General features: G+C 39.5%; 1 protein-coding gene across 2 annotated transcripts in view; it reads right to left on the bottom strand.

The window, feature by feature from the left end:
• The window catches only part of PI4KA (phosphatidylinositol 4-kinase alpha), a 53960-nt gene that overhangs the window by 33330 nt on the left and 2513 nt on the right, over window positions 1-18117 (bottom strand). Inside the window, exons 3-19 of one of the 2 annotated variants that reach the window (XM_064726540.1) lie at window positions 17015-17108; window positions 16266-16354; window positions 15715-15787; window positions 15148-15407; window positions 14397-14466; window positions 12330-12478; window positions 11693-11758; window positions 10596-10692; window positions 10022-10213; window positions 9197-9297; window positions 8332-8461; window positions 7485-7614; window positions 6640-6735; window positions 5756-5939; window positions 4912-5015; window positions 3800-3968; window positions 1840-1890 (exon numbers count right to left, since the gene is read on the bottom strand). In XM_064726540.1, the coding sequence (XP_064582610.1) occupies window positions 1840-1890; window positions 3800-3968; window positions 4912-5015; window positions 5756-5939; window positions 6640-6735; window positions 7485-7614; window positions 8332-8461; window positions 9197-9297; window positions 10022-10213; window positions 10596-10692; window positions 11693-11758; window positions 12330-12478; window positions 14397-14466; window positions 15148-15407; window positions 15715-15787; window positions 16266-16354; window positions 17015-17108 (2055 nt within the window). Of the gene's footprint in view, window positions 1-1839; window positions 1891-3799; window positions 3969-4911; window positions 5016-5755; window positions 5940-6639; window positions 6736-7484; window positions 7618-8331; window positions 8462-9196; window positions 9298-10021; window positions 10214-10595; window positions 10693-11692; window positions 11759-12329; window positions 12479-14396; window positions 14467-15147; window positions 15408-15714; window positions 15788-16265; window positions 16355-17014; window positions 17109-18117 lie in introns of both variants that reach the window. The other variant, XM_064726539.1, reaches the window with a different exon arrangement.

An 18117-nucleotide genomic window follows, 5' to 3' on the forward strand; every position in this document is an offset into this window, starting at 1 on the left:
GGAAACTCAGATGTTTTCCCCTATTCCTGTCTTTTAAGTCCATCAGGTGATAGACAATTTTCAGCACTCGAAGTGCACAACAGAAATTAGCATTCATATACACATTTTATTGTTTTATCTGTATTCAAAAAGGAAAGCATATACAAAAAAGAAAAGCATATGCAAAAGCTTAAATATTCATGCCCTAGGTTTAATTAGTCTCAATCACTGAATGAGCTGGAGCATCTGCAATATGGGTTTTGGGGGACTTAAGTAAAGACAATTATTCAAGGCAAAGAGGTCAAGCAGAAAAGCAAATCAGCTACTGCTGAAAACTCATGATCTTCATACATTGTGCAAGAAAGTCAAATATTTGCTTCAACAACCATAATGTAACCATTAACTCTTGCTTCAGATTCTGGCACTCTCTGACTGCATTTAAAGGTCACATTGGTAAAGAAAAATGCAGCTACCCCCAGCTATTCAGAACAAATATACCATCAATAAAAAAACTGCAACAGAAAAGTACTTCCATAACTTATACATGAAGTCTCTAATAAGCACTAATCTTCTCTCAATATGCAAGGAATGGTCCTGCTTGCACTCAAATCTGACAGCTGAAAAATGCCACCCATGAGAACATCTCAATGCAGGACCAGCTGGCTCATGCAAAACTTGAGCAACTATTGAATAAGAGTGACCCAAGACATTTATAAACACATTTCTTTGAAATTAGGAAGTGGTCCTTGTGATCACTGCTGAATTTGGGGAGGGCTGAGGTACAAACCAGTGGAGAGGAATGGGAAAGAAAGGAACAGTGCTCTGATCTTTAACTAGTGCTAATTTTAGACTCATCTCTGACAAAGTTCACTGAAGGGGTTTGAGGGGCAGAGTATGAAATGAATGCTTTTTTCCTGCCTGTTAATGGATGTGCAGTATGAACAAACTACAAGCAGACATCCCTATTGCAAGCATGGGATACGTTTTTCCCTTTTGTCCCAGCAGCTGTGCAGGAAAAGTTCCAGAGAATAATTCAGCTTCAGGAGGGAAACAAACAGCATGATGCCTTTTGTCCTTCAGGAAGTTTGTCTATGGATCTTTCAGATGTGACTCTTTTTTGTAAAAGCTACAGCAGTTAGGCAAATAGACCTACTGACCTGGTAACGAGTCTTGGACATATCAAATTTTCCACTGGAGATCTAGATCTACAAATTTTTCCTGAATTAGCACTTGTACTTTGTTAAAAGAAATGCTTTTTCCCCAGAAAAAAAATGACATCCAAGAATGAAACAGATATGTTTCAGAATAAATGAGTCTGGCATGGACATCAGTGTCCTTGCACATTTCCTAAAATGCTTTCAGCCTGACAGGTCAATTCTCATTTCAGAAGACATGGGACACTTACCTCCTTCTTTATCAATGATTTTTTTTTTCCTTTTAAGAAGCAGAATTCACTTTGCTGCCAAATTAATATTTATTTTTTACTTGGTTTGTATTAACTTTTGTTTTTCACTTCTCCTCAGGCCACAGATATGTGCTGTTTATTACACTGCAGGTCAAATACTAATCAAAGTAATATTTCCTGCAGTATTATTTAGCTCAAGAATCTCCTAAATTCATGGCTTGAAACAATCTAACCCTGAATCACAAAAGATTCTTTATTTTCAAGAGATTTGCCATTATTAAATGAATGTTCCCCCGCTTAGAGCTAAGTGTATTATTTCACAGTAGTAGTTCATTTCTCCTGGATGGTAACCTCTGCATTACAGTCAATCAAAGCATTTTGCTTAAAATAGCAGCAGCATTTGATAAATGCAAGAAAAATTATTGTTTGCAGCAACTGATCCATTGGATACTCACCACAGCAATGACAGGAATGAGCACACCCAGGTTCCCTGCACTACTGGAGGCCTGAGAAGAAAAAGGAAATGCTCAAAACATCTACAAAAGCATTTCTAAAGAATTTGCTAAAAGACTTATTTCAAGCATCAAACACTGCAATTACAACTCTGTATCTTGCAAAGAGATGTGCACCAGGTGGTCAGGAGATGTCTCTCCACAGGACTGAACACATCCTGGAATCTTTTAAAGCTTTTCAGGTTTTCCTCATGGATACTGAAGGGATTTTTTCCCCTGTTAGCACACAGTCTACAGATATTCAATAACTGCTAGAAAAATGATCTCATTAAATGGGTGGCCACAAACAAGTATCAAATGTTTACCAGAAGTTTCATTTTACTATCAAAATGAAGCCAAAAATAACAAGCCTGTAAAAAGACAGAATTTCCAAGAATTTATTTAAGCAGGAGGAGCAGCCTTTCCCATTGAAATATAAGAAGCATAAGGAAAACACCTATTTCCTTTGGCTTTTTAGGACTTTTTAAACTGCAGCTATACAAGTGTGTTTGCTCTTGGCAAGTAGAGTATTAAAGAATTGAAAACATTCACTGAGCACAGCACATCATTTCTCACCTTTTCTGATCAGGGAAACAGTGGTGGCACAGACACCACACTGAGACATCTCTCTGAAGTATCCCCCACTCCCATGTCCCTCCACACTGGATTTGGGAAAGGGGGAATGCTCCAGTTCCCTCCTTACAAGAGGGAGTGCTGGCCCCACAGGGATGAGGCAGGGAGGATGTGCTAACAGGGCACAGCTTTGCATGAAGTGGAATAAACCAAAAGGAAACAATTTAAAAAAGCAAAAACAAAGAAGGAAAGAAGAGAGCAATAAAGAAACGAAGCCAAATAGTCTTCAGATGAAACATTAATGGTACAACCCAACTAAAACAAATTTCAGTTATCTTTCCTGGAGAGTCAAGATAATGCAAACAAAAGATTGGTCTTAAAATATTTTTGAAGGGAAGAAAATAATAGCACAGAAGATACTCTAAGGGGTAGGGACAACTGGGAAAAGTCACCATGGTTTTTTGTTAACTTCAGGACAATCCACTGCACCTGACTCACTGCCTCAGAGTCAGAGCAGAGACACAAACTAACTGCAACAGCCAGAACACAGCAGAACTACACAGAAAATTCATTTTTCCAGTAGCCCTTTTTGTTTAAAAAATGAAATATCAGCATATCAGCCTCTTTATGATAATACATGGCACTGAGGGTGAAAAAGATGGACTGATTTCCATTCTTGGGCATACTCAGAGAACATCCATGTCAACTACCAGCAATAGCAAAAGAAAAATAAGGTATTTTTTCTTCTCCTCACAGAAATCACTTTTGAATGGTTGAAAATAGAACAAAAAAAGTCACTGAACATTTTAATGGTTATCAAGCAAATTTTAGTGTGTTGAGAAGAAGAGACATAGGCAAAGCAATGAAGAAAAACTTGCTTTTGTTTGGGGAGCACAGCACGAGCAGTGTTTTACCCTCTTTATCTCTTCTTGAAAATGAAGTCTTCAGAAAACCTTTCATAACTTGTACTCTGCATTGAGTGGAATGTTCTAGTGAGAACTGCTCTCAGGATCTTCACACTAAAGAAACACTGCCTCCTAGCTCAATCCATCTGCCTTCTGTCATTTCTCCATGTGCAGAGCTGCACAGCTTTCAGCCACTGCAGCAGTTTGTCTCTCTCACCGATTCCAGAGCATCCCTTTGCAGCTCTGGCACTGTGGGCAGTCTCAGCTGAACTGCAGCTACTCCCTGTTTTATCTGGGACACTCCACAGTCAGTCAGGCACCCCAGACCTGCACTCACACCCCACCACCAGAATGCACTCTCAGGCTTGGCACAGCAAGGGTGTGTTCAGCAGTGCCACCCACATAAAGCACAGCTGCACACAATTACAAACCAGTGCATTTCTGACCTTCAGTGCTGGTCCTTTTTCACTTGCTCTCTCACTAGCTCTCTTTCCTTCCAGCCCCAGCTGAACAAAGAGCTCCAGCAAGTTCATCAGCAGCTCATCCACAAGGTGCTCCACCTGGATGTTGGCAGCGATGTTGGCCAGGGCGTTAATGACTGCTAAGGAGCAGTGCCTGGGGAGAAAGAACAGTTATGAACAAGCAATCCCTCAGGTTTTATATTGGCAGTGTTTTCTTCATAATACTGACAGTAACTCTTGTAATAAGGCTACTGGCATATTCCCACCCAGTTTTTTTCCTTGCTGTTTTTATGTGCAGCACATCACTTTACTAACAATTGAAATGCAATTGGTATTTAAGTGAAAAACTATTTTTAAGTTGTGCCTTTGGAGGATGTTCCATTTATGATGCTGTCATGGCCACAAGGAAAGGACTTTAAGTACTTTCCTGTAGCAGACAAAAAGCAGCCAAGGGCAATGTTTCTGTTTTGGGAAAGCTCTTGAGCAGAAGAATCACAACTCAGATCAGTTGCTGAAGCTGAGACTGCATTGTGAAAACACACTGACAGGAACAGTCCTCTCAGCTGCTCCCACTCTGCATTGAAAGGTATCCAGCCCACCCCAAGTACCAACAGAGCCAGTGATAATCCTTACTGCTAGTGGGGACAACAATGCATAACTTACATACAAAGAATTAAATTATTAATGGTTTGCATTTAATCCCTAACAAGTACCAGGATCACATTAAAAACAAAGCAAACAACACTCTCAGCTTTTCTGGGCTAAGAGATGTAGTAATTAATTACTGTAATTTAGTAATTAATTACTGTAATTACAGATAACATAAGTCATCAATGCCAATTATCTTTCACAAACACTGACTCCTTACAGAGGTAAAGATTACCAATGCTACCTGTAGTGAAAAGCATTTTCAGGAATCTCTGCATTTTGAAGGGCTATTATTTCTAAATTAACATATTTCTTTTTAACATCAAAGAACAGTATAATTCCAACCTTGTAATAAAACTTGATAATGGGAAAAAGTGAAATACCCCAAAGCAGCCCAAAGGGTATTTGATATAGTTTTCACACATTTAAGGGACACAGCTAATTGTTACCTGTATCCATGGTCCTTATAGTCTTTTGTGGCAGAGTAAACAACTGAGCTTGCTTTAACACTGATTTGCTGAAATAGATTCCACACCTCACCATAAATGTATTGCTGCAAAACAAAACCAAAAAAACCCAAATCCCTAAGTAAAGCTTACTGAATACAATCTCTCTAAAGATCAGCCCTGTAAAATACTCCAAGTATTACCAAGCTCTTCAAATAGATGTGCAGCCACAGCCTGAGCAATGGTTTCAGCTTGCATGAAGCAAACAGCAGAAGTGCTTTTGTGAATGCATTTAATGGATGAAATTTTACCAAATTTATGATGTTTTTTAATTCTGCCTTCCTGATGGAAACCAATTTTTCAGGCTTCTGAGTTCTGGCAATTAATTGCTTTTTCAGATGCACATATAACATTTGGGAAAAGTCAGTTAATCTTTATATGACTAAAGAAGACAATCTTCCATTCTTTTAAATGTATGAACCTACAAGACTTTGGAAGTTAATTACCAATACAAAAAGAAAATACCCTCCACTTATTTGTGATAGGCCAAGTTTAAAAACTTAGTAACTTTGGAAAACATTGAGCTTGGTAGGCTTTATAGTCTTTTTTTTTTAAAAGACTCTTATTTTCTGCAGGGGTTCATCTTCTCTTTACAGGAACAGCACTTTACACATCATCACAGCTTTTGTTGTCTGATATCACAAAGTCTGTACAAGTGTCTGTCTACCTGTAGTGCAGAAAAGAGAAGCCTTAAAAGCCCACTGCAAATGCACCTCTAAAATATATTTCCATTTAACTAAAGGAAGGAATCATGAACTGGCATTCTCTTGGCCCATTCTTTCCTTACATTTCCAGTGATGACCAAACAGCCAAGTTGATCAATGATGAGTACATCAAGATGAGAAGGTGGCTGGCAAAACTTCTGCTGCAAGATCTGCAGGATGGGTTCCATCATTTTGGGGGTGTCCCTCAGTGCCACTGCAATGTGCCCTAGAGCACGAATTGTGTGGTCAGGAATTAAATGAGCTTCCCTGTTAGGAAAACAAACAAAATCCCAACTTGATAAATGGAACTGTTCAACAAGTTATCAAGACCTCAGTTACATTTCAGGTAAGTAACAGTTCCTATACTAAATTTAAACATCACCAGCAGCTTTTATACTGACACTCTATACATCCCCAACATTAGAGGATATACTTGCACAAGCTGATTTTCAAAATAAAAAATAACCTCTCCCAAACTCATTATTGAGGAAGTCCACACTAACACATGAACAAGCTGTTCTAAAAACAACATTATAAAAGGCAAAAATGATGGGCAAAATACTAAGACAGTCAGACCAGCTACTACAGAACCTCCCCCATGAGACTTCTTGGTTAGTGAGGCTCTTAAAAGCAGAGCAAAATACCAAAATGACAAGATGTGTCTAGCAAAAAGAAGACAGCTGAAACTTGAAGAGAAAGCATCACTCAGCTGAGGACTCAAAATTGGCTAACATTCACCAAAGACTTGCTGATCCAATCAGCTAAAACTGAATCCATACATCTCAGTATGAAAATGGGCTCAGCTCTGCAAAGACTTGGCATGGGAAGATCTTGACCCCATGCACAAGCCCATTCATCTCAGAGACATTTAGTTCTAAAATAATGCTGCCAGTACTTGTATCTTAGAATAAGTGTCAGATTCACTGAGTGAAGGAAAAATTGGTTTTATGATTGACTGACCACTTACTTATCATTCTCCTGAGAGATGTACAGACGGTTGGATAGACTGGCAAGAAAGGCCTCAACAATCACTGAATCTATGGTCAGGCCAGCTTTCAAGCACCTGCAGTAACAATGGACAGAAAAAACAATGCATCAATAAATCCTATCACTTTCAACTACTGTGAACTCATGCTATCTGTATATTAGGGAAGCAGGTTTATACTGAAGAATAAGAATTGATTGCCAAGGAACACAGCAGATACATTTTAAAAAATGAGTCGAGTTTCTACTTCTGCTTTCTCCAAAAATAATAATGATGGGAATGTACAATAAGGTAAATTCAGAATCCACTGGTTTGAAACTTTAATTCCTTGTCTCTAGCCACCAACTATGTCTTCCCTCTAGCTCTCTGCAGCTGTCTAAAAGGGAAGAATAATCACTGCCCACACGGGTGTGTGACAATCCTTCTGTTACATGAGGCTCAGTCAATGCGACAATCCAAGCTAAAAACAAAAAACAAACCTACTGAACATCTACAAAAACACCTACCTACTGAAAATGGTGACTAGCAGACATGGGAAGCAAAACAGTAAGACTGAATAATAATTTAGGGCAGTTAGGACATAAACAGAACCAAGAGATGCCTGAAGGAAAACAAAGCCCCGACCAAACCAGGCACAAAGACTTCATGGCAGCACAGAGCAGAACCTTCTCAATGGGCACAGCACTTTTCTGCCAGGGAAACAGCACATGCCCAGCATGGTGCCAGGGAAGCAGCACATGCCCAGCATGGTGCCAGGGAAGCAGCACATGCCCAGCATGGTGCCAGGGAAGCAGCACATGCCCAGCATGGCACCAGCCCCCTCTTACCTGCAGATATTTTCTATGGCAATGTCACGCAGCTGCTCATACATGGATGGCTGACCCTTCCTGCCAGACATTACATTTAGAGTGGACTCTGAATGCTCGTTGGTGACACTGATCTTAATGTCATTCCCACCTACTGAGAACACAGGAGTACAGAAATCAACACCACTTGATGAGCTAGACAAGCCATTGTTGCATTTGACTGTTCCTAAATGATTATTCCTAAATTTAGCCACTTACTAATTTACTGTTTTGCTCTAGCATTACAATACTGCTTTTGCATCAGCAAGTGATTTGAATGGAACATTTTTCTTCAGGAAATCATCACTCAATATTAAAATCTAAAAACAACAACAAAAACCTGCCAAATGCCAAGACAGTCACGTGGCTGGAGCAGAGGATGGGTATGGGGAGTGTGAGGAACGTGACCTCGTTCACTCTGCAGAAGAAGCAGCTTTGGACAGAGCCAGGGGCTGCCTCCCAAGCTGCAAAGTAGGCTACAGGGCAGACAAGCAGCCTTTGTAGGAGAACTGGACACAACAGCCTCAACTCCAAACAAGGGAGGTTCCAACTGGGTATGTGATTCTTTTCCCTCATTATGAGGATAATTATGCACTCAAGACACAAGTGCTCAGTGTCAGCAGAAGAGACACAGCAGTCCTGCTGCTCACCCTTAGATACACTTCTACCAGAATTTCATTGGTTTCCCTCCTCCCCATCTCCAAAAAAAATTACACAATTCCATCTCCATTTCCACCTCCAGCTGCATCACCACAAAATACCAAAAAGTATGAAAAAGCCACAAAAGTTGGAAAACAATGACTCTGGAACATAGGTTTTTTCCCTTTACCTGAATGATACTGGCTGTGATATTTGTAAAGTTTCACAAGCACTGGGGAAGGTATCACAAGAAAGTCTCTCAGTGATGGATTGACAGAATGAACCACAACAGGGAACCTCTCACACAAACGACCCAGACCCTAAAAAGGAAAAAAACCAAAAAACCATAGCTTTACAATAAAACAGCATTATTTTTATTTCAGCTGCAAGCTTGCAACTTCAGCTCAATACAAACAAACAGAAAACAAAACAAATCCTACACAGTTTTGAGAGGTTCATTTTTTAGCAGAAGATTTAGATACTTTAAGCCTCTAACTGTTCTGGGTTATTCCAGAGTGTGTCATATACCACTCAAGCCTTGCTGCTCTCTTCCTGGGTATTTTCACAGGAGTTCCATGAAATGAACTGCATTCTCCAAAAATAAAGGTACTGTACAAGTGCCAACATTTAGAGGAACCTGATAACTTACAACTTCTGTGGTGAGAAACACCACATTTGTAAGACTGGATGAGTGCCCAATAAGAAGACAAAAATGAGAATAACCAAGGCTTAATCTAAAACCTCAGTGTTCTGCCAGCCCCAGTATTTTAATTCTTTATGTAATGGACTAAGAAGCTAAATAGTTCAAAAATTAAATCCTGGCTAAAAACTCCTCATGAATATTCTTCTTCAAGAAGTAGCTGAGCTAAGAAAATTCTAAAAGCAGTTCCTAGTTCTCACAGCAGATCTCTGAAATCCATATATAGAACACAGTGATGGAAAGTAATAAAAAGAGCAGATCAAGTGTTCTAGCAACCTGTAAAAATCCCCCAATTCTCATTCACTGACACAGTGACTAACTGCAGTAATTAATGACAAATACTGTAAAGACAGACCTGCAAACAGCAAATCAGCAATGGCAAGTGAGCAATTATGACTTTGCTTGAGGTTTTGGACTGCAGCTTCTCTGATAACTTGATGCACAGGTTTTCTGCACCTTAAATAAAAAAATCCAACAGAAAAAATTATTTTTTATTTGTTATTAGGCCACACACAACCCAAGCCTTACTGGAATTTCTAAAATAATGGAGATGATTTATAAGCTTCAATCTTGTACTGTAAGATTTAGTGCTGCTTCTGCAAAAACAGTTTTAGAAACTTAGCACCTGCACCAAACAGCTCTGTCAAACACTGTGACTGAATGAATGACAGTATTTAAAGCTGATTTTGAGCATACTTCATACTGAACAGAAATCAAATATTGCAATGTCCAAAGAGAAAAAATCCTCCACGTATTCAGCAGATATAAGATTTAGACAAGAAAGAAAATAGAGGAAAAGTAAGAAAGAGTCTCCCAGTCCTGCTAGTAATGAAGAAAAAACATTTTCTTTAAAAGAACTACTGAGAAATACCCATAACTGGATAAGAGGAATAAATAAAACAGAAACTAGAAAACAAATAGCTGCATGCAATCAAGCATTTATAGCATCCCCTGGAGATAAGTAATAGAAGTTTCTGTTTCCCTTTCTATAAAGAGATGTCTAACTACCCAGCCAACTAATCTGACAACCTCTTGATGGACGTTTTACCCTTGCATTCTAAAAGTACAAAGCATTCCACTGAAATTCAATATTTCTCTGAGCATCATCTACTCCATAAGTATTTCTACAACTTAGAACACAACAAGCAGACACTGCAGAGACCAAGGAGCATTTTTTTACTTTGCTCATCTTTCACAGCCCACACCATGAGATCCACACAGGCAGCGTTGGCCTGGCAGCGCAGTTTTAACGGGCTCAGCTCGTTGTGCAGTCGATCCACATCGTGCAGGATTTTCTGGAGTTCTGACTGGCTGCTGTTGAACTGCTCCAGCACAAAATCATGGACTTCCTTCACAAATGAGGTGGGAAGGTCTAAAGAAAGAAAAGGACACAATATTATACTGGAAAGATGAAAGTCAGTGTAATCAGAATAACAGCATATATAACAGTCATTGCTACATTATAAATTATATTATTTAATCAAGTTTATGTCCTGTCTAAAAGATAAATATCATAACAAAGTCCACCACTGAACAGACAATTTAAATGCCACCTATTAATCCTTTTAATGGTGGCCAAAATATTTTTTCTACTTCCATAGTACCTTTTTAAAATGGAAACATTTCAAAATTTATTACCCTAAGCAGAGTTCCCAGGAAATGCAAACCCAATGCTCAAGCACTCAACACAAAGCAGATGATGCTTGGGATCCTAAATATAATGAAGGATAAACAAAAATAAATAAATACTATACCTTTCATATAGTATAGTGTGTCTCTCAGCATTTTAAACTGAGCAAGGTAAAGAGGGTCACTGAAGGTTTTGTAATAGAGCTCTGAACTACAACAGGTCTGAAAGACAAAAGAAGGAATTTCCCAGATTCAAAAGGAAGCCTTTCCATTATACAAATAAGTAAATCTCACTCCACCTCCACAAAGTAAACAAGCATATAAAACAGGTACAAGAAATAGCCTCACAGCTTTTCCCCCCTCTACTTTTAATAAAAGTACAGCCATTCAATACATTTAACAAAATTCAGGTGCTGTTTGATTTGAAGAGTGTGTCTGTTTCTCCAACAATGGGGCTAAAAACAAAAAAGAAAAGGGAGGACTCAAAGCTCTCACTTTACTGAGATGGCAAAAAGAAAGAGAGGCTGAAGTTGTCTCCACTCAGGCCTACATTTTGAGCAGGGCAGTGCTTGGTGGGAGGCTGAGAGCAAAGCAGAGTCATTTCTGCACACATTTCAGCACACACCCCTCTCACCACAGCCTTATGCTCTGAGGAAATGAGGCAAACTCCATAAAATGTGTGGAGGCTGTGACAGAACTGCACCCAGGGGAGGGGAGAAGAAGAAACAAATCCTTGCTCTGAAATGAGGACTCACAGGCCCAAAGAACCAAATCTGCCACCTCTGAGAGTCCATGAGCTGCAGCACTGACAAACTCATAGAAATGGCACCTAAAAGAGCAGCAGTGATTTCCAAGCCACAAACTGAAAATAAAAAATGCATTTCATGGATGTGGAAAAAGACAGTGTCACTGCAATATGCAAGAAAGACCTTTGTCTACAGTAAACCAGCTTTGGGCAGCCAGTGCTGTAATTTATTAGGACAACAGAGCTAATGTAGGAAAATGACTACTTCCTTCTATGTTAGTGAAAAATATCACCTCCTTTACCATTTTTACACAGTCCAAGGCTAGATTTAAACCACTGAAGGAATTTTTCAGAATGGAAATTAGTACCATTTTGCAAAGAGAAGGCATACCTTACATAGGTAAAATACTAATTTTGCAAGTAATAAGGCAAAAAATGAAGTATTAAAGTCATTAAAGGAGGAAGGTAAAACCATACCTCTGCAACTTCAGCTAGAACTGCATCTAAGGTCTTCAGAAGAGAATCCTCAACAATCTGCTTTACCTATGGAGGGAAAAAAAACCAAACTAAAACAGGATGTTTCCTGTTAGTGACTCTAGATAGGAGCAGAATATAATTTAATAAAATTTTGCTTATGCACAGAAAACAAGTCACTTCAGTATGAAGCCTCAGATGAAATTAAGGCTGCAACAAGAACATTTGAGCCTCTCTGCTGTTCCAGAAGAGCTGATGCCAGCAGCAGACAGGGCCTGCAGCTTCTGTCACTTGTGTGAATTCCCAGCAAACCCTTCAGGAAGTCTCACAGCAAAACCCAACCTTCTATTTCAGCCACTAGCAGTATGCAGGTTACACCAGAACCAGTGGTCTGCAAGACTAAGCAGGAATAAATTGACATAAACTTACTTAAGTTTACAAATTCTGCATGGTTATTATGAGAGTTTTCCAGAATGCTACTGAAGCATGACATTAAATGTCATAAAAATGAAATTACACAAAGCTTGAGAGACAAAGGCTGTTGTTTTACTTGCAATTCTAAAAGCTTAAACTGCATGTATTTCTAGCAAATATCTAGAGCACAGTGTCACTGCAATCTTCATAAGGAGCCACCACCTACCATGTCCAACAGCTGTCGAAGCATTTCCAGTGGGATGTAAAACTCTTTATTGTTAATACCATTGAAGAGAGGAGAAACTGAAAAGCTGGAGCTGACTCTGGAGAAGTAATAATCAGGATCCAGTGCACTCCCATCAGGAAGATATGAACCTGATCAGAAAAAAAATAATGGAAATACAAGTTTGAGGAGAGAAAGGATATTAACTTTCTTTATAGAAACATTTAGTCACTACAAGAGTTCTTTCTAACACAGTCTTTACCTTGCCAGAGGTGCATTTCAGCTCATCTAAATTAAGACAGAAAACTATGAAACAATTGTCATTAGAAGTTTACTATCACAACAGAGAATTCATTACAATAACCTGTGTCCATGTCAGTGATACTTCTGACAAACCTTTCCACACTATTGACGTGCATCTACCTGAAAACATTTGTAAATGCCCCTTAAATCAGAAGCACAGAGATGCAAAGAACAGGTTAAATCAAAACTATCTTGCAAGGTTTTCCCTTGTATGAGATGAAATGAACACATGGCACAGTGTTCATCTTAGAAAAGGCACCAATTCACCACAGCAATCTGAAAGCAAAGAGAATCAAATTATTTTTCAGATTCAAGTACTCTCTTAAGCAAACAACTTGCTCAGCAAACTGCTCTTGGCTCTGTTTCCTCTTGAGAAATTACATCTCATGCCTTTCTGAAGTGCTCAGCTGGCTGTGCTAGAGCAATGCTCTTGTGATTAACAGGCTTTTAAGCAAGACTATTTATTGACAACAAAAAAAGAGGTCCCCAGTTGTTTTTTCTTAAGCTCTTAGCCTTGGCCAGAATAAAACCAAGGTCACTACTCATCTTCTTCAGAAGGCAAGACTATCATAAACTATATCAACAGAAGTAATACAAGAACTGACTGCAGCTGAAATATTTGGTAGATGTTAGTGCTGAGAATAAAATCCTGACTGGAATAATCATAACTCTACCAGAGACAACTAAAATAATCCAAAAGATTTTACAAAGTTGTGCACCTAAAGATTTAAGATTATTTCTGTTCTACTACAATAGTAACTCTCTAACCCACAACCTTTGGGTTTTGTTTATTTTTTTTAATTCAAACCATGCAGACCACAACATTAAAGAATACATTGCTTCAACACAGTAGACAGAAGATAAACAGGTCTGCTCCTACTTGGCAATTTAAGAATTACTCTGTATGACTGAGGAAGAGATGTCTCTAGAAATAGCAATATGAAGAAAAAAGAAAAGCAATATGGAAGAAATTCATTTCAGCCAGGGCTTGAGAGAGGAGAATGGCCCAGAAACAGAGAAAGCCCAAATTGTTAAAAATGTGAAAGGGTCAGACAAAACAGCGACACAAAACAGCTCAGATGCAGAGCTAGTCCTCCACATGGTTCATGAAGGAAAGTTTATTTTTAAGCCCTCCTTTGACTTAGAACTCACAGATGGAGCTCTACCACAGCTCAGGAGTTGAGTTTGCATAGTAATTCATGAAACTTTTTCAGGTTTTGGCCTTTTATGATACAGTAGCCAATGAACATCAGTGAACACTCCTCTTCAGTGTCTTCTTTACTATTTCTGGCTTCAGAAAATGACTGGGTCTTCCACAGTGGCCCACATCACACTCACTCCAAATGGAGAAGTGGGTCTGGATTTATACAATGTGCCACAAGCCTCAAAATTCCAGACCCTAGATCAACAATGTAGTTGTCTACTGCAGCACAATATTAACTCTTGTTCCTCAAAGTTACTCAGCCTAATCTCCTGAAATCTTTCTGGCCTAGCTGAATTAAGCTCTTCAGTACTAGGCACTGCCTAGCAGGAAGGGAATCAAGAAACAAGGGAAAAACAACTGAGCCTGGAAATTACTGCTGGTAATAATTACTTCCTACTGTCTTTAAACCATAATTTTTTAAAAAGTCCTACCCAGCACATGCCACTGAATTCCTGTAAGAATTCCAAAAGGCAGAGGAAGGGGTCAAAAGGTTTTTTGTTTAAAATTTTCTATAAATAGCAACAAAAACCCCAAATCACAGACTGTTCCTTAAGGTAATCTACCTTCAAAGTAATGAATTCCAGCAGGTCCTCCAGGAGAGCTGGGAGCAGGAAGCCCACGTTCAGGACTAACCTGAAACATTGCATAAAAGCTGTATTTTAGGAAATATTTATAAAACATTTAAAAACCTGTGAGGGAATAGATTGCACATTTTAAAATGAAACACAGCTTCAAGCAAAACTAACAGGAACTACATATTGCTGGGTCTAACAGCTCAATTCCAGCCAAAGAAGGGAAGTTAAAAAATGCCAGTTCAGTGCTTTTGGCTAAAGGGAAGAGATCAGTGATGACTCCTCTACTGTATGAAACTATGCCAGTAACAAATTGTAGTTTCAAACCACAATCTGAATCCAGTCTTCCCCCAAGACAATGAGCATCTACAGTTCCTGGTGAAACCAGGAACAGCTCCTGTACCCTCTTTGAAAGCTTCAGCCATTAAGTGCAGCTTCCCAATTTTACAGATATACATTACAATGCCTTTTAATGATAATAACACAAGGAGTGGCATTTGCCAAATGCTCCATGTAAAGATTTACTAGTACAGTTTCTACTTTAACTGTCACTGCTTGTTCTGTAATTCTAGAAACTACAAAACTACTTTGAAACTCAGCTGTAGAACCACAATAAAGACATTTGTATCTGCTCAAACAATGTGTTAAGAGACTCTCTGGACATCCAGGCTTAAGTGTTAACTCGACTGAGCCCAAGAAATCATCTCAGTGCTGACTCCAACACAGAGCAAGTCATACAAACCTGGGTGATGCTGCACACACTGCCAGCCTTTTTCTTCAGTGTTCCTTCCTGGTAAACAGTGAGCAGAGAACTGGGAAGAATTGATCTGAAATCGTTAAAGGATCGACGGCGAATTCCTTCGAGCTCTTCTGGAACTCTCAGGGAATGTGGGGGAATTTTAGGAAAAAGCTTTGAAAGGAGAGCCTCCTCTGAATTGCTGTAGCGACCAAAGGCTCGAGAAATTCCTATCAGGCAGGGCACTGCATACTTGCATAAATATTCTGGGAAAGAAAAACACATATAACAGCAATTAACAGTAGAACTTCCTCTTCATGCTTTTGCTACCACTTCACTAAACTGTTTTACAACGACTGATTTGTACAAGCAGAGGAAAAACGATGAAAGCATCACAAATGACTACAATCCTGCTTCTGTATTTTCCAGTCAGCAACAAACAGAAGAGAGAAGTGCTAAGGGAAGCTGAAAGACAAAACTCACTTTTCAGGATTGATCCTGATAAGCAGCAAACACACACAGGAGAAGTTCAGAGGACAGGAGTTACAAATACAGTAACAATTTTATCACTACCTTTATCGTGCATTTGTGGTGTCTGGCACATTCCCAACAGGAACTGCATTACTTGTAGGACTGTTTCCACGATCTAAAGTCATCAAGAGAGACATACAAAAATATCTTTGGGTAAAGAGATATCATTATCTTACACCAGATCATTATAACAAATGAAACTTGTAAACATTAACGTAAGCACCTCTGTGAAGATTTCTTCATGTTGTGTTACTAAAAGATTACATTGCCCTGACTCAGGCCACAGAGTTTCTCCTGTGAAGTCTGCAGTGAGCTGCAAGTACTACACAATGAGACTGCAGCACTCCCAACCCCAGTATCAAAACTGGAATTTTAAAACTCTGGGCTCAGCAACTGACACCCAAAAGTAACTGCAGACCTATGAATATCCTCTAGGCACTTGACTATTAACACAAGCAAATTAAAGCATCAGTGCACACACTAAGGCAATCAGCCCCTTGCTGACAGGGAGCAGCTGTGCTCTTCTCCAGGCCTTTGTCAGGATTGCAGTGCTGGAGATCTGGGTAATACAACAGCACAAACTCAAACTCCACCTGCTCTCGGAAATATGCATCCCTGTAAGACACGTCAGATAACAAGGTCACTAAGCAGAAGCTGAAGTTTTCTGCCACTGGGAGCAAACCTGCAAAGTAATGGAGAGAAAATCAGCTACTTAAGCCTTGTTAGAGAGAACCAACATAGAAAGAGCAAACTATAATAAAGCAAGAAGACACAAGTGACTCCCATGTCATAAAGTTCTGAGGCAGATTGTAGACAAAAATAGTATTACATACAAAATTTAGAAGCACTCTAACCACCATAATTTCAGCATAAACATTAAAATAAAAACCAGAATTAAAAACCTTCCCAGGCTTTCAACTTATCAGAAATAAACCTTAATTATGTAATACTGTATGAAAGTATTCTTACATTAAGGGAGCAAAGAATGAAGTGGTTTAAACAGCAACTAAGCATCAAAGCTAAAAGCAGAGCAACAAATCTCATGTTCCACTCTCCTACTCTAGCTACTACACAATCTTCTCCAGTTTAGTAACAAAATACATCGAACACAGAACTATTTGGAAACTGCAATTCATCAAAAGCAGCAAAGCAGGAAAACAGGGATCTATTAAACTTCCTTTGGCTTCTAAAGAAAATCAATATTAAAAGCTGTCAAGCCAGGAGCTAAGTAAGAACATAGCAGGACTTCTCCCCTCCCCTTGAGTCATGTCCTGAACAACCTTTGCTATGTCTATCTCCTGGCTGGCATTCCATGGCAAAGATCAAAACCTCCAAACATCACCTCTGCCTTTCCGTGCATTGCTTTCTTCTATCCACTGCACTTTGGGAAGGCCCTTCAGGAGTCGCAGCAGGTAAGGAACCACATGGTCCTTGTGCTAAAGAAAAAATATTCTGTTTTAAAAGGGGAAAAACAGCTGAACCATATAATCTCAAGATACTTTAGAGATATGGTAAAAGTACATTAGCACACACAGAACTTGCTTCTAATGATTACTCCATAGGCTTCTTGACTATTGCAAAACTGATTTCAAAACAAGCAAATGAAAGTAACCCAATTCAGCGTCTTAAATCCGAGCCTTTCACTCCAGGCAACAGTTCATTCTCTGTCAAAGCTGGAGAAGAAAGTTCCAGAACAGTACCTAACCCCAAACACTTTATTAACTGACAGTAAGCTCCCAAAATAAATTTAAGACAGCTAGAAATTCAGAGTGCCAGTGCCAATTCAGTACATGTGATGCATCCCAGGGCCTTACAAAGCCACTTAACACAGCCATGTAACACTTCAGCTCCCTCACCTGCAAATCAAAGCACAGCACAGCTGCCTTATATAAAAAAACCCAACCAAATGCAAAAATAAAAAAGAACAAGGTCAATAATATCCATACAAGCTGTACCATAGCACATGGGTACTAAACAGGAGGCAATTCAGGCCTGATGCCAACCTTAGCAATATGAAAGAATTTAAAGTGAGGTCTAAGAGCAATGGACCTGGGACTCTGTGAATGCCTCCCCTCCTCTACACACAACAATACCAGGCCCAGCAGTCAAAGGGAAGAGAAGCAGCTTGTGCTGGCCCTGCTGGCAGACACAGAAGGGATGCTTGTGTACAATGCAGCCTGTGTGCCCTGTCTGTCTGTCTGTTTATCGTGGCATGAAAGGGCCTATTGCAAACCTGGCCTTCAGGAGTGCATCCCTGTCAGTCAGGAGCATGTGGGGAAGAACATGCCATGACACACCTGGTTTGAGTAAATCCTGCTGGATACTCTTTCCTTTCTCTGCTTTAGCCCATGATGACCAGAAAACACAGCAGCAGTCTGGCTGTGGCAGTGCCATGGCTACTGCCTATCACACCCACCAGTACTGCCTTGCTCTCCTGACAGCATC

Source organism: Zonotrichia leucophrys, chromosome 15 (assembly GCF_028769735.1).
Source record: "Zonotrichia leucophrys gambelii isolate GWCS_2022_RI chromosome 15, RI_Zleu_2.0, whole genome shotgun sequence".
Taxonomy (NCBI): Eukaryota; Metazoa; Chordata; class Aves; order Passeriformes; family Passerellidae; genus Zonotrichia; species Zonotrichia leucophrys.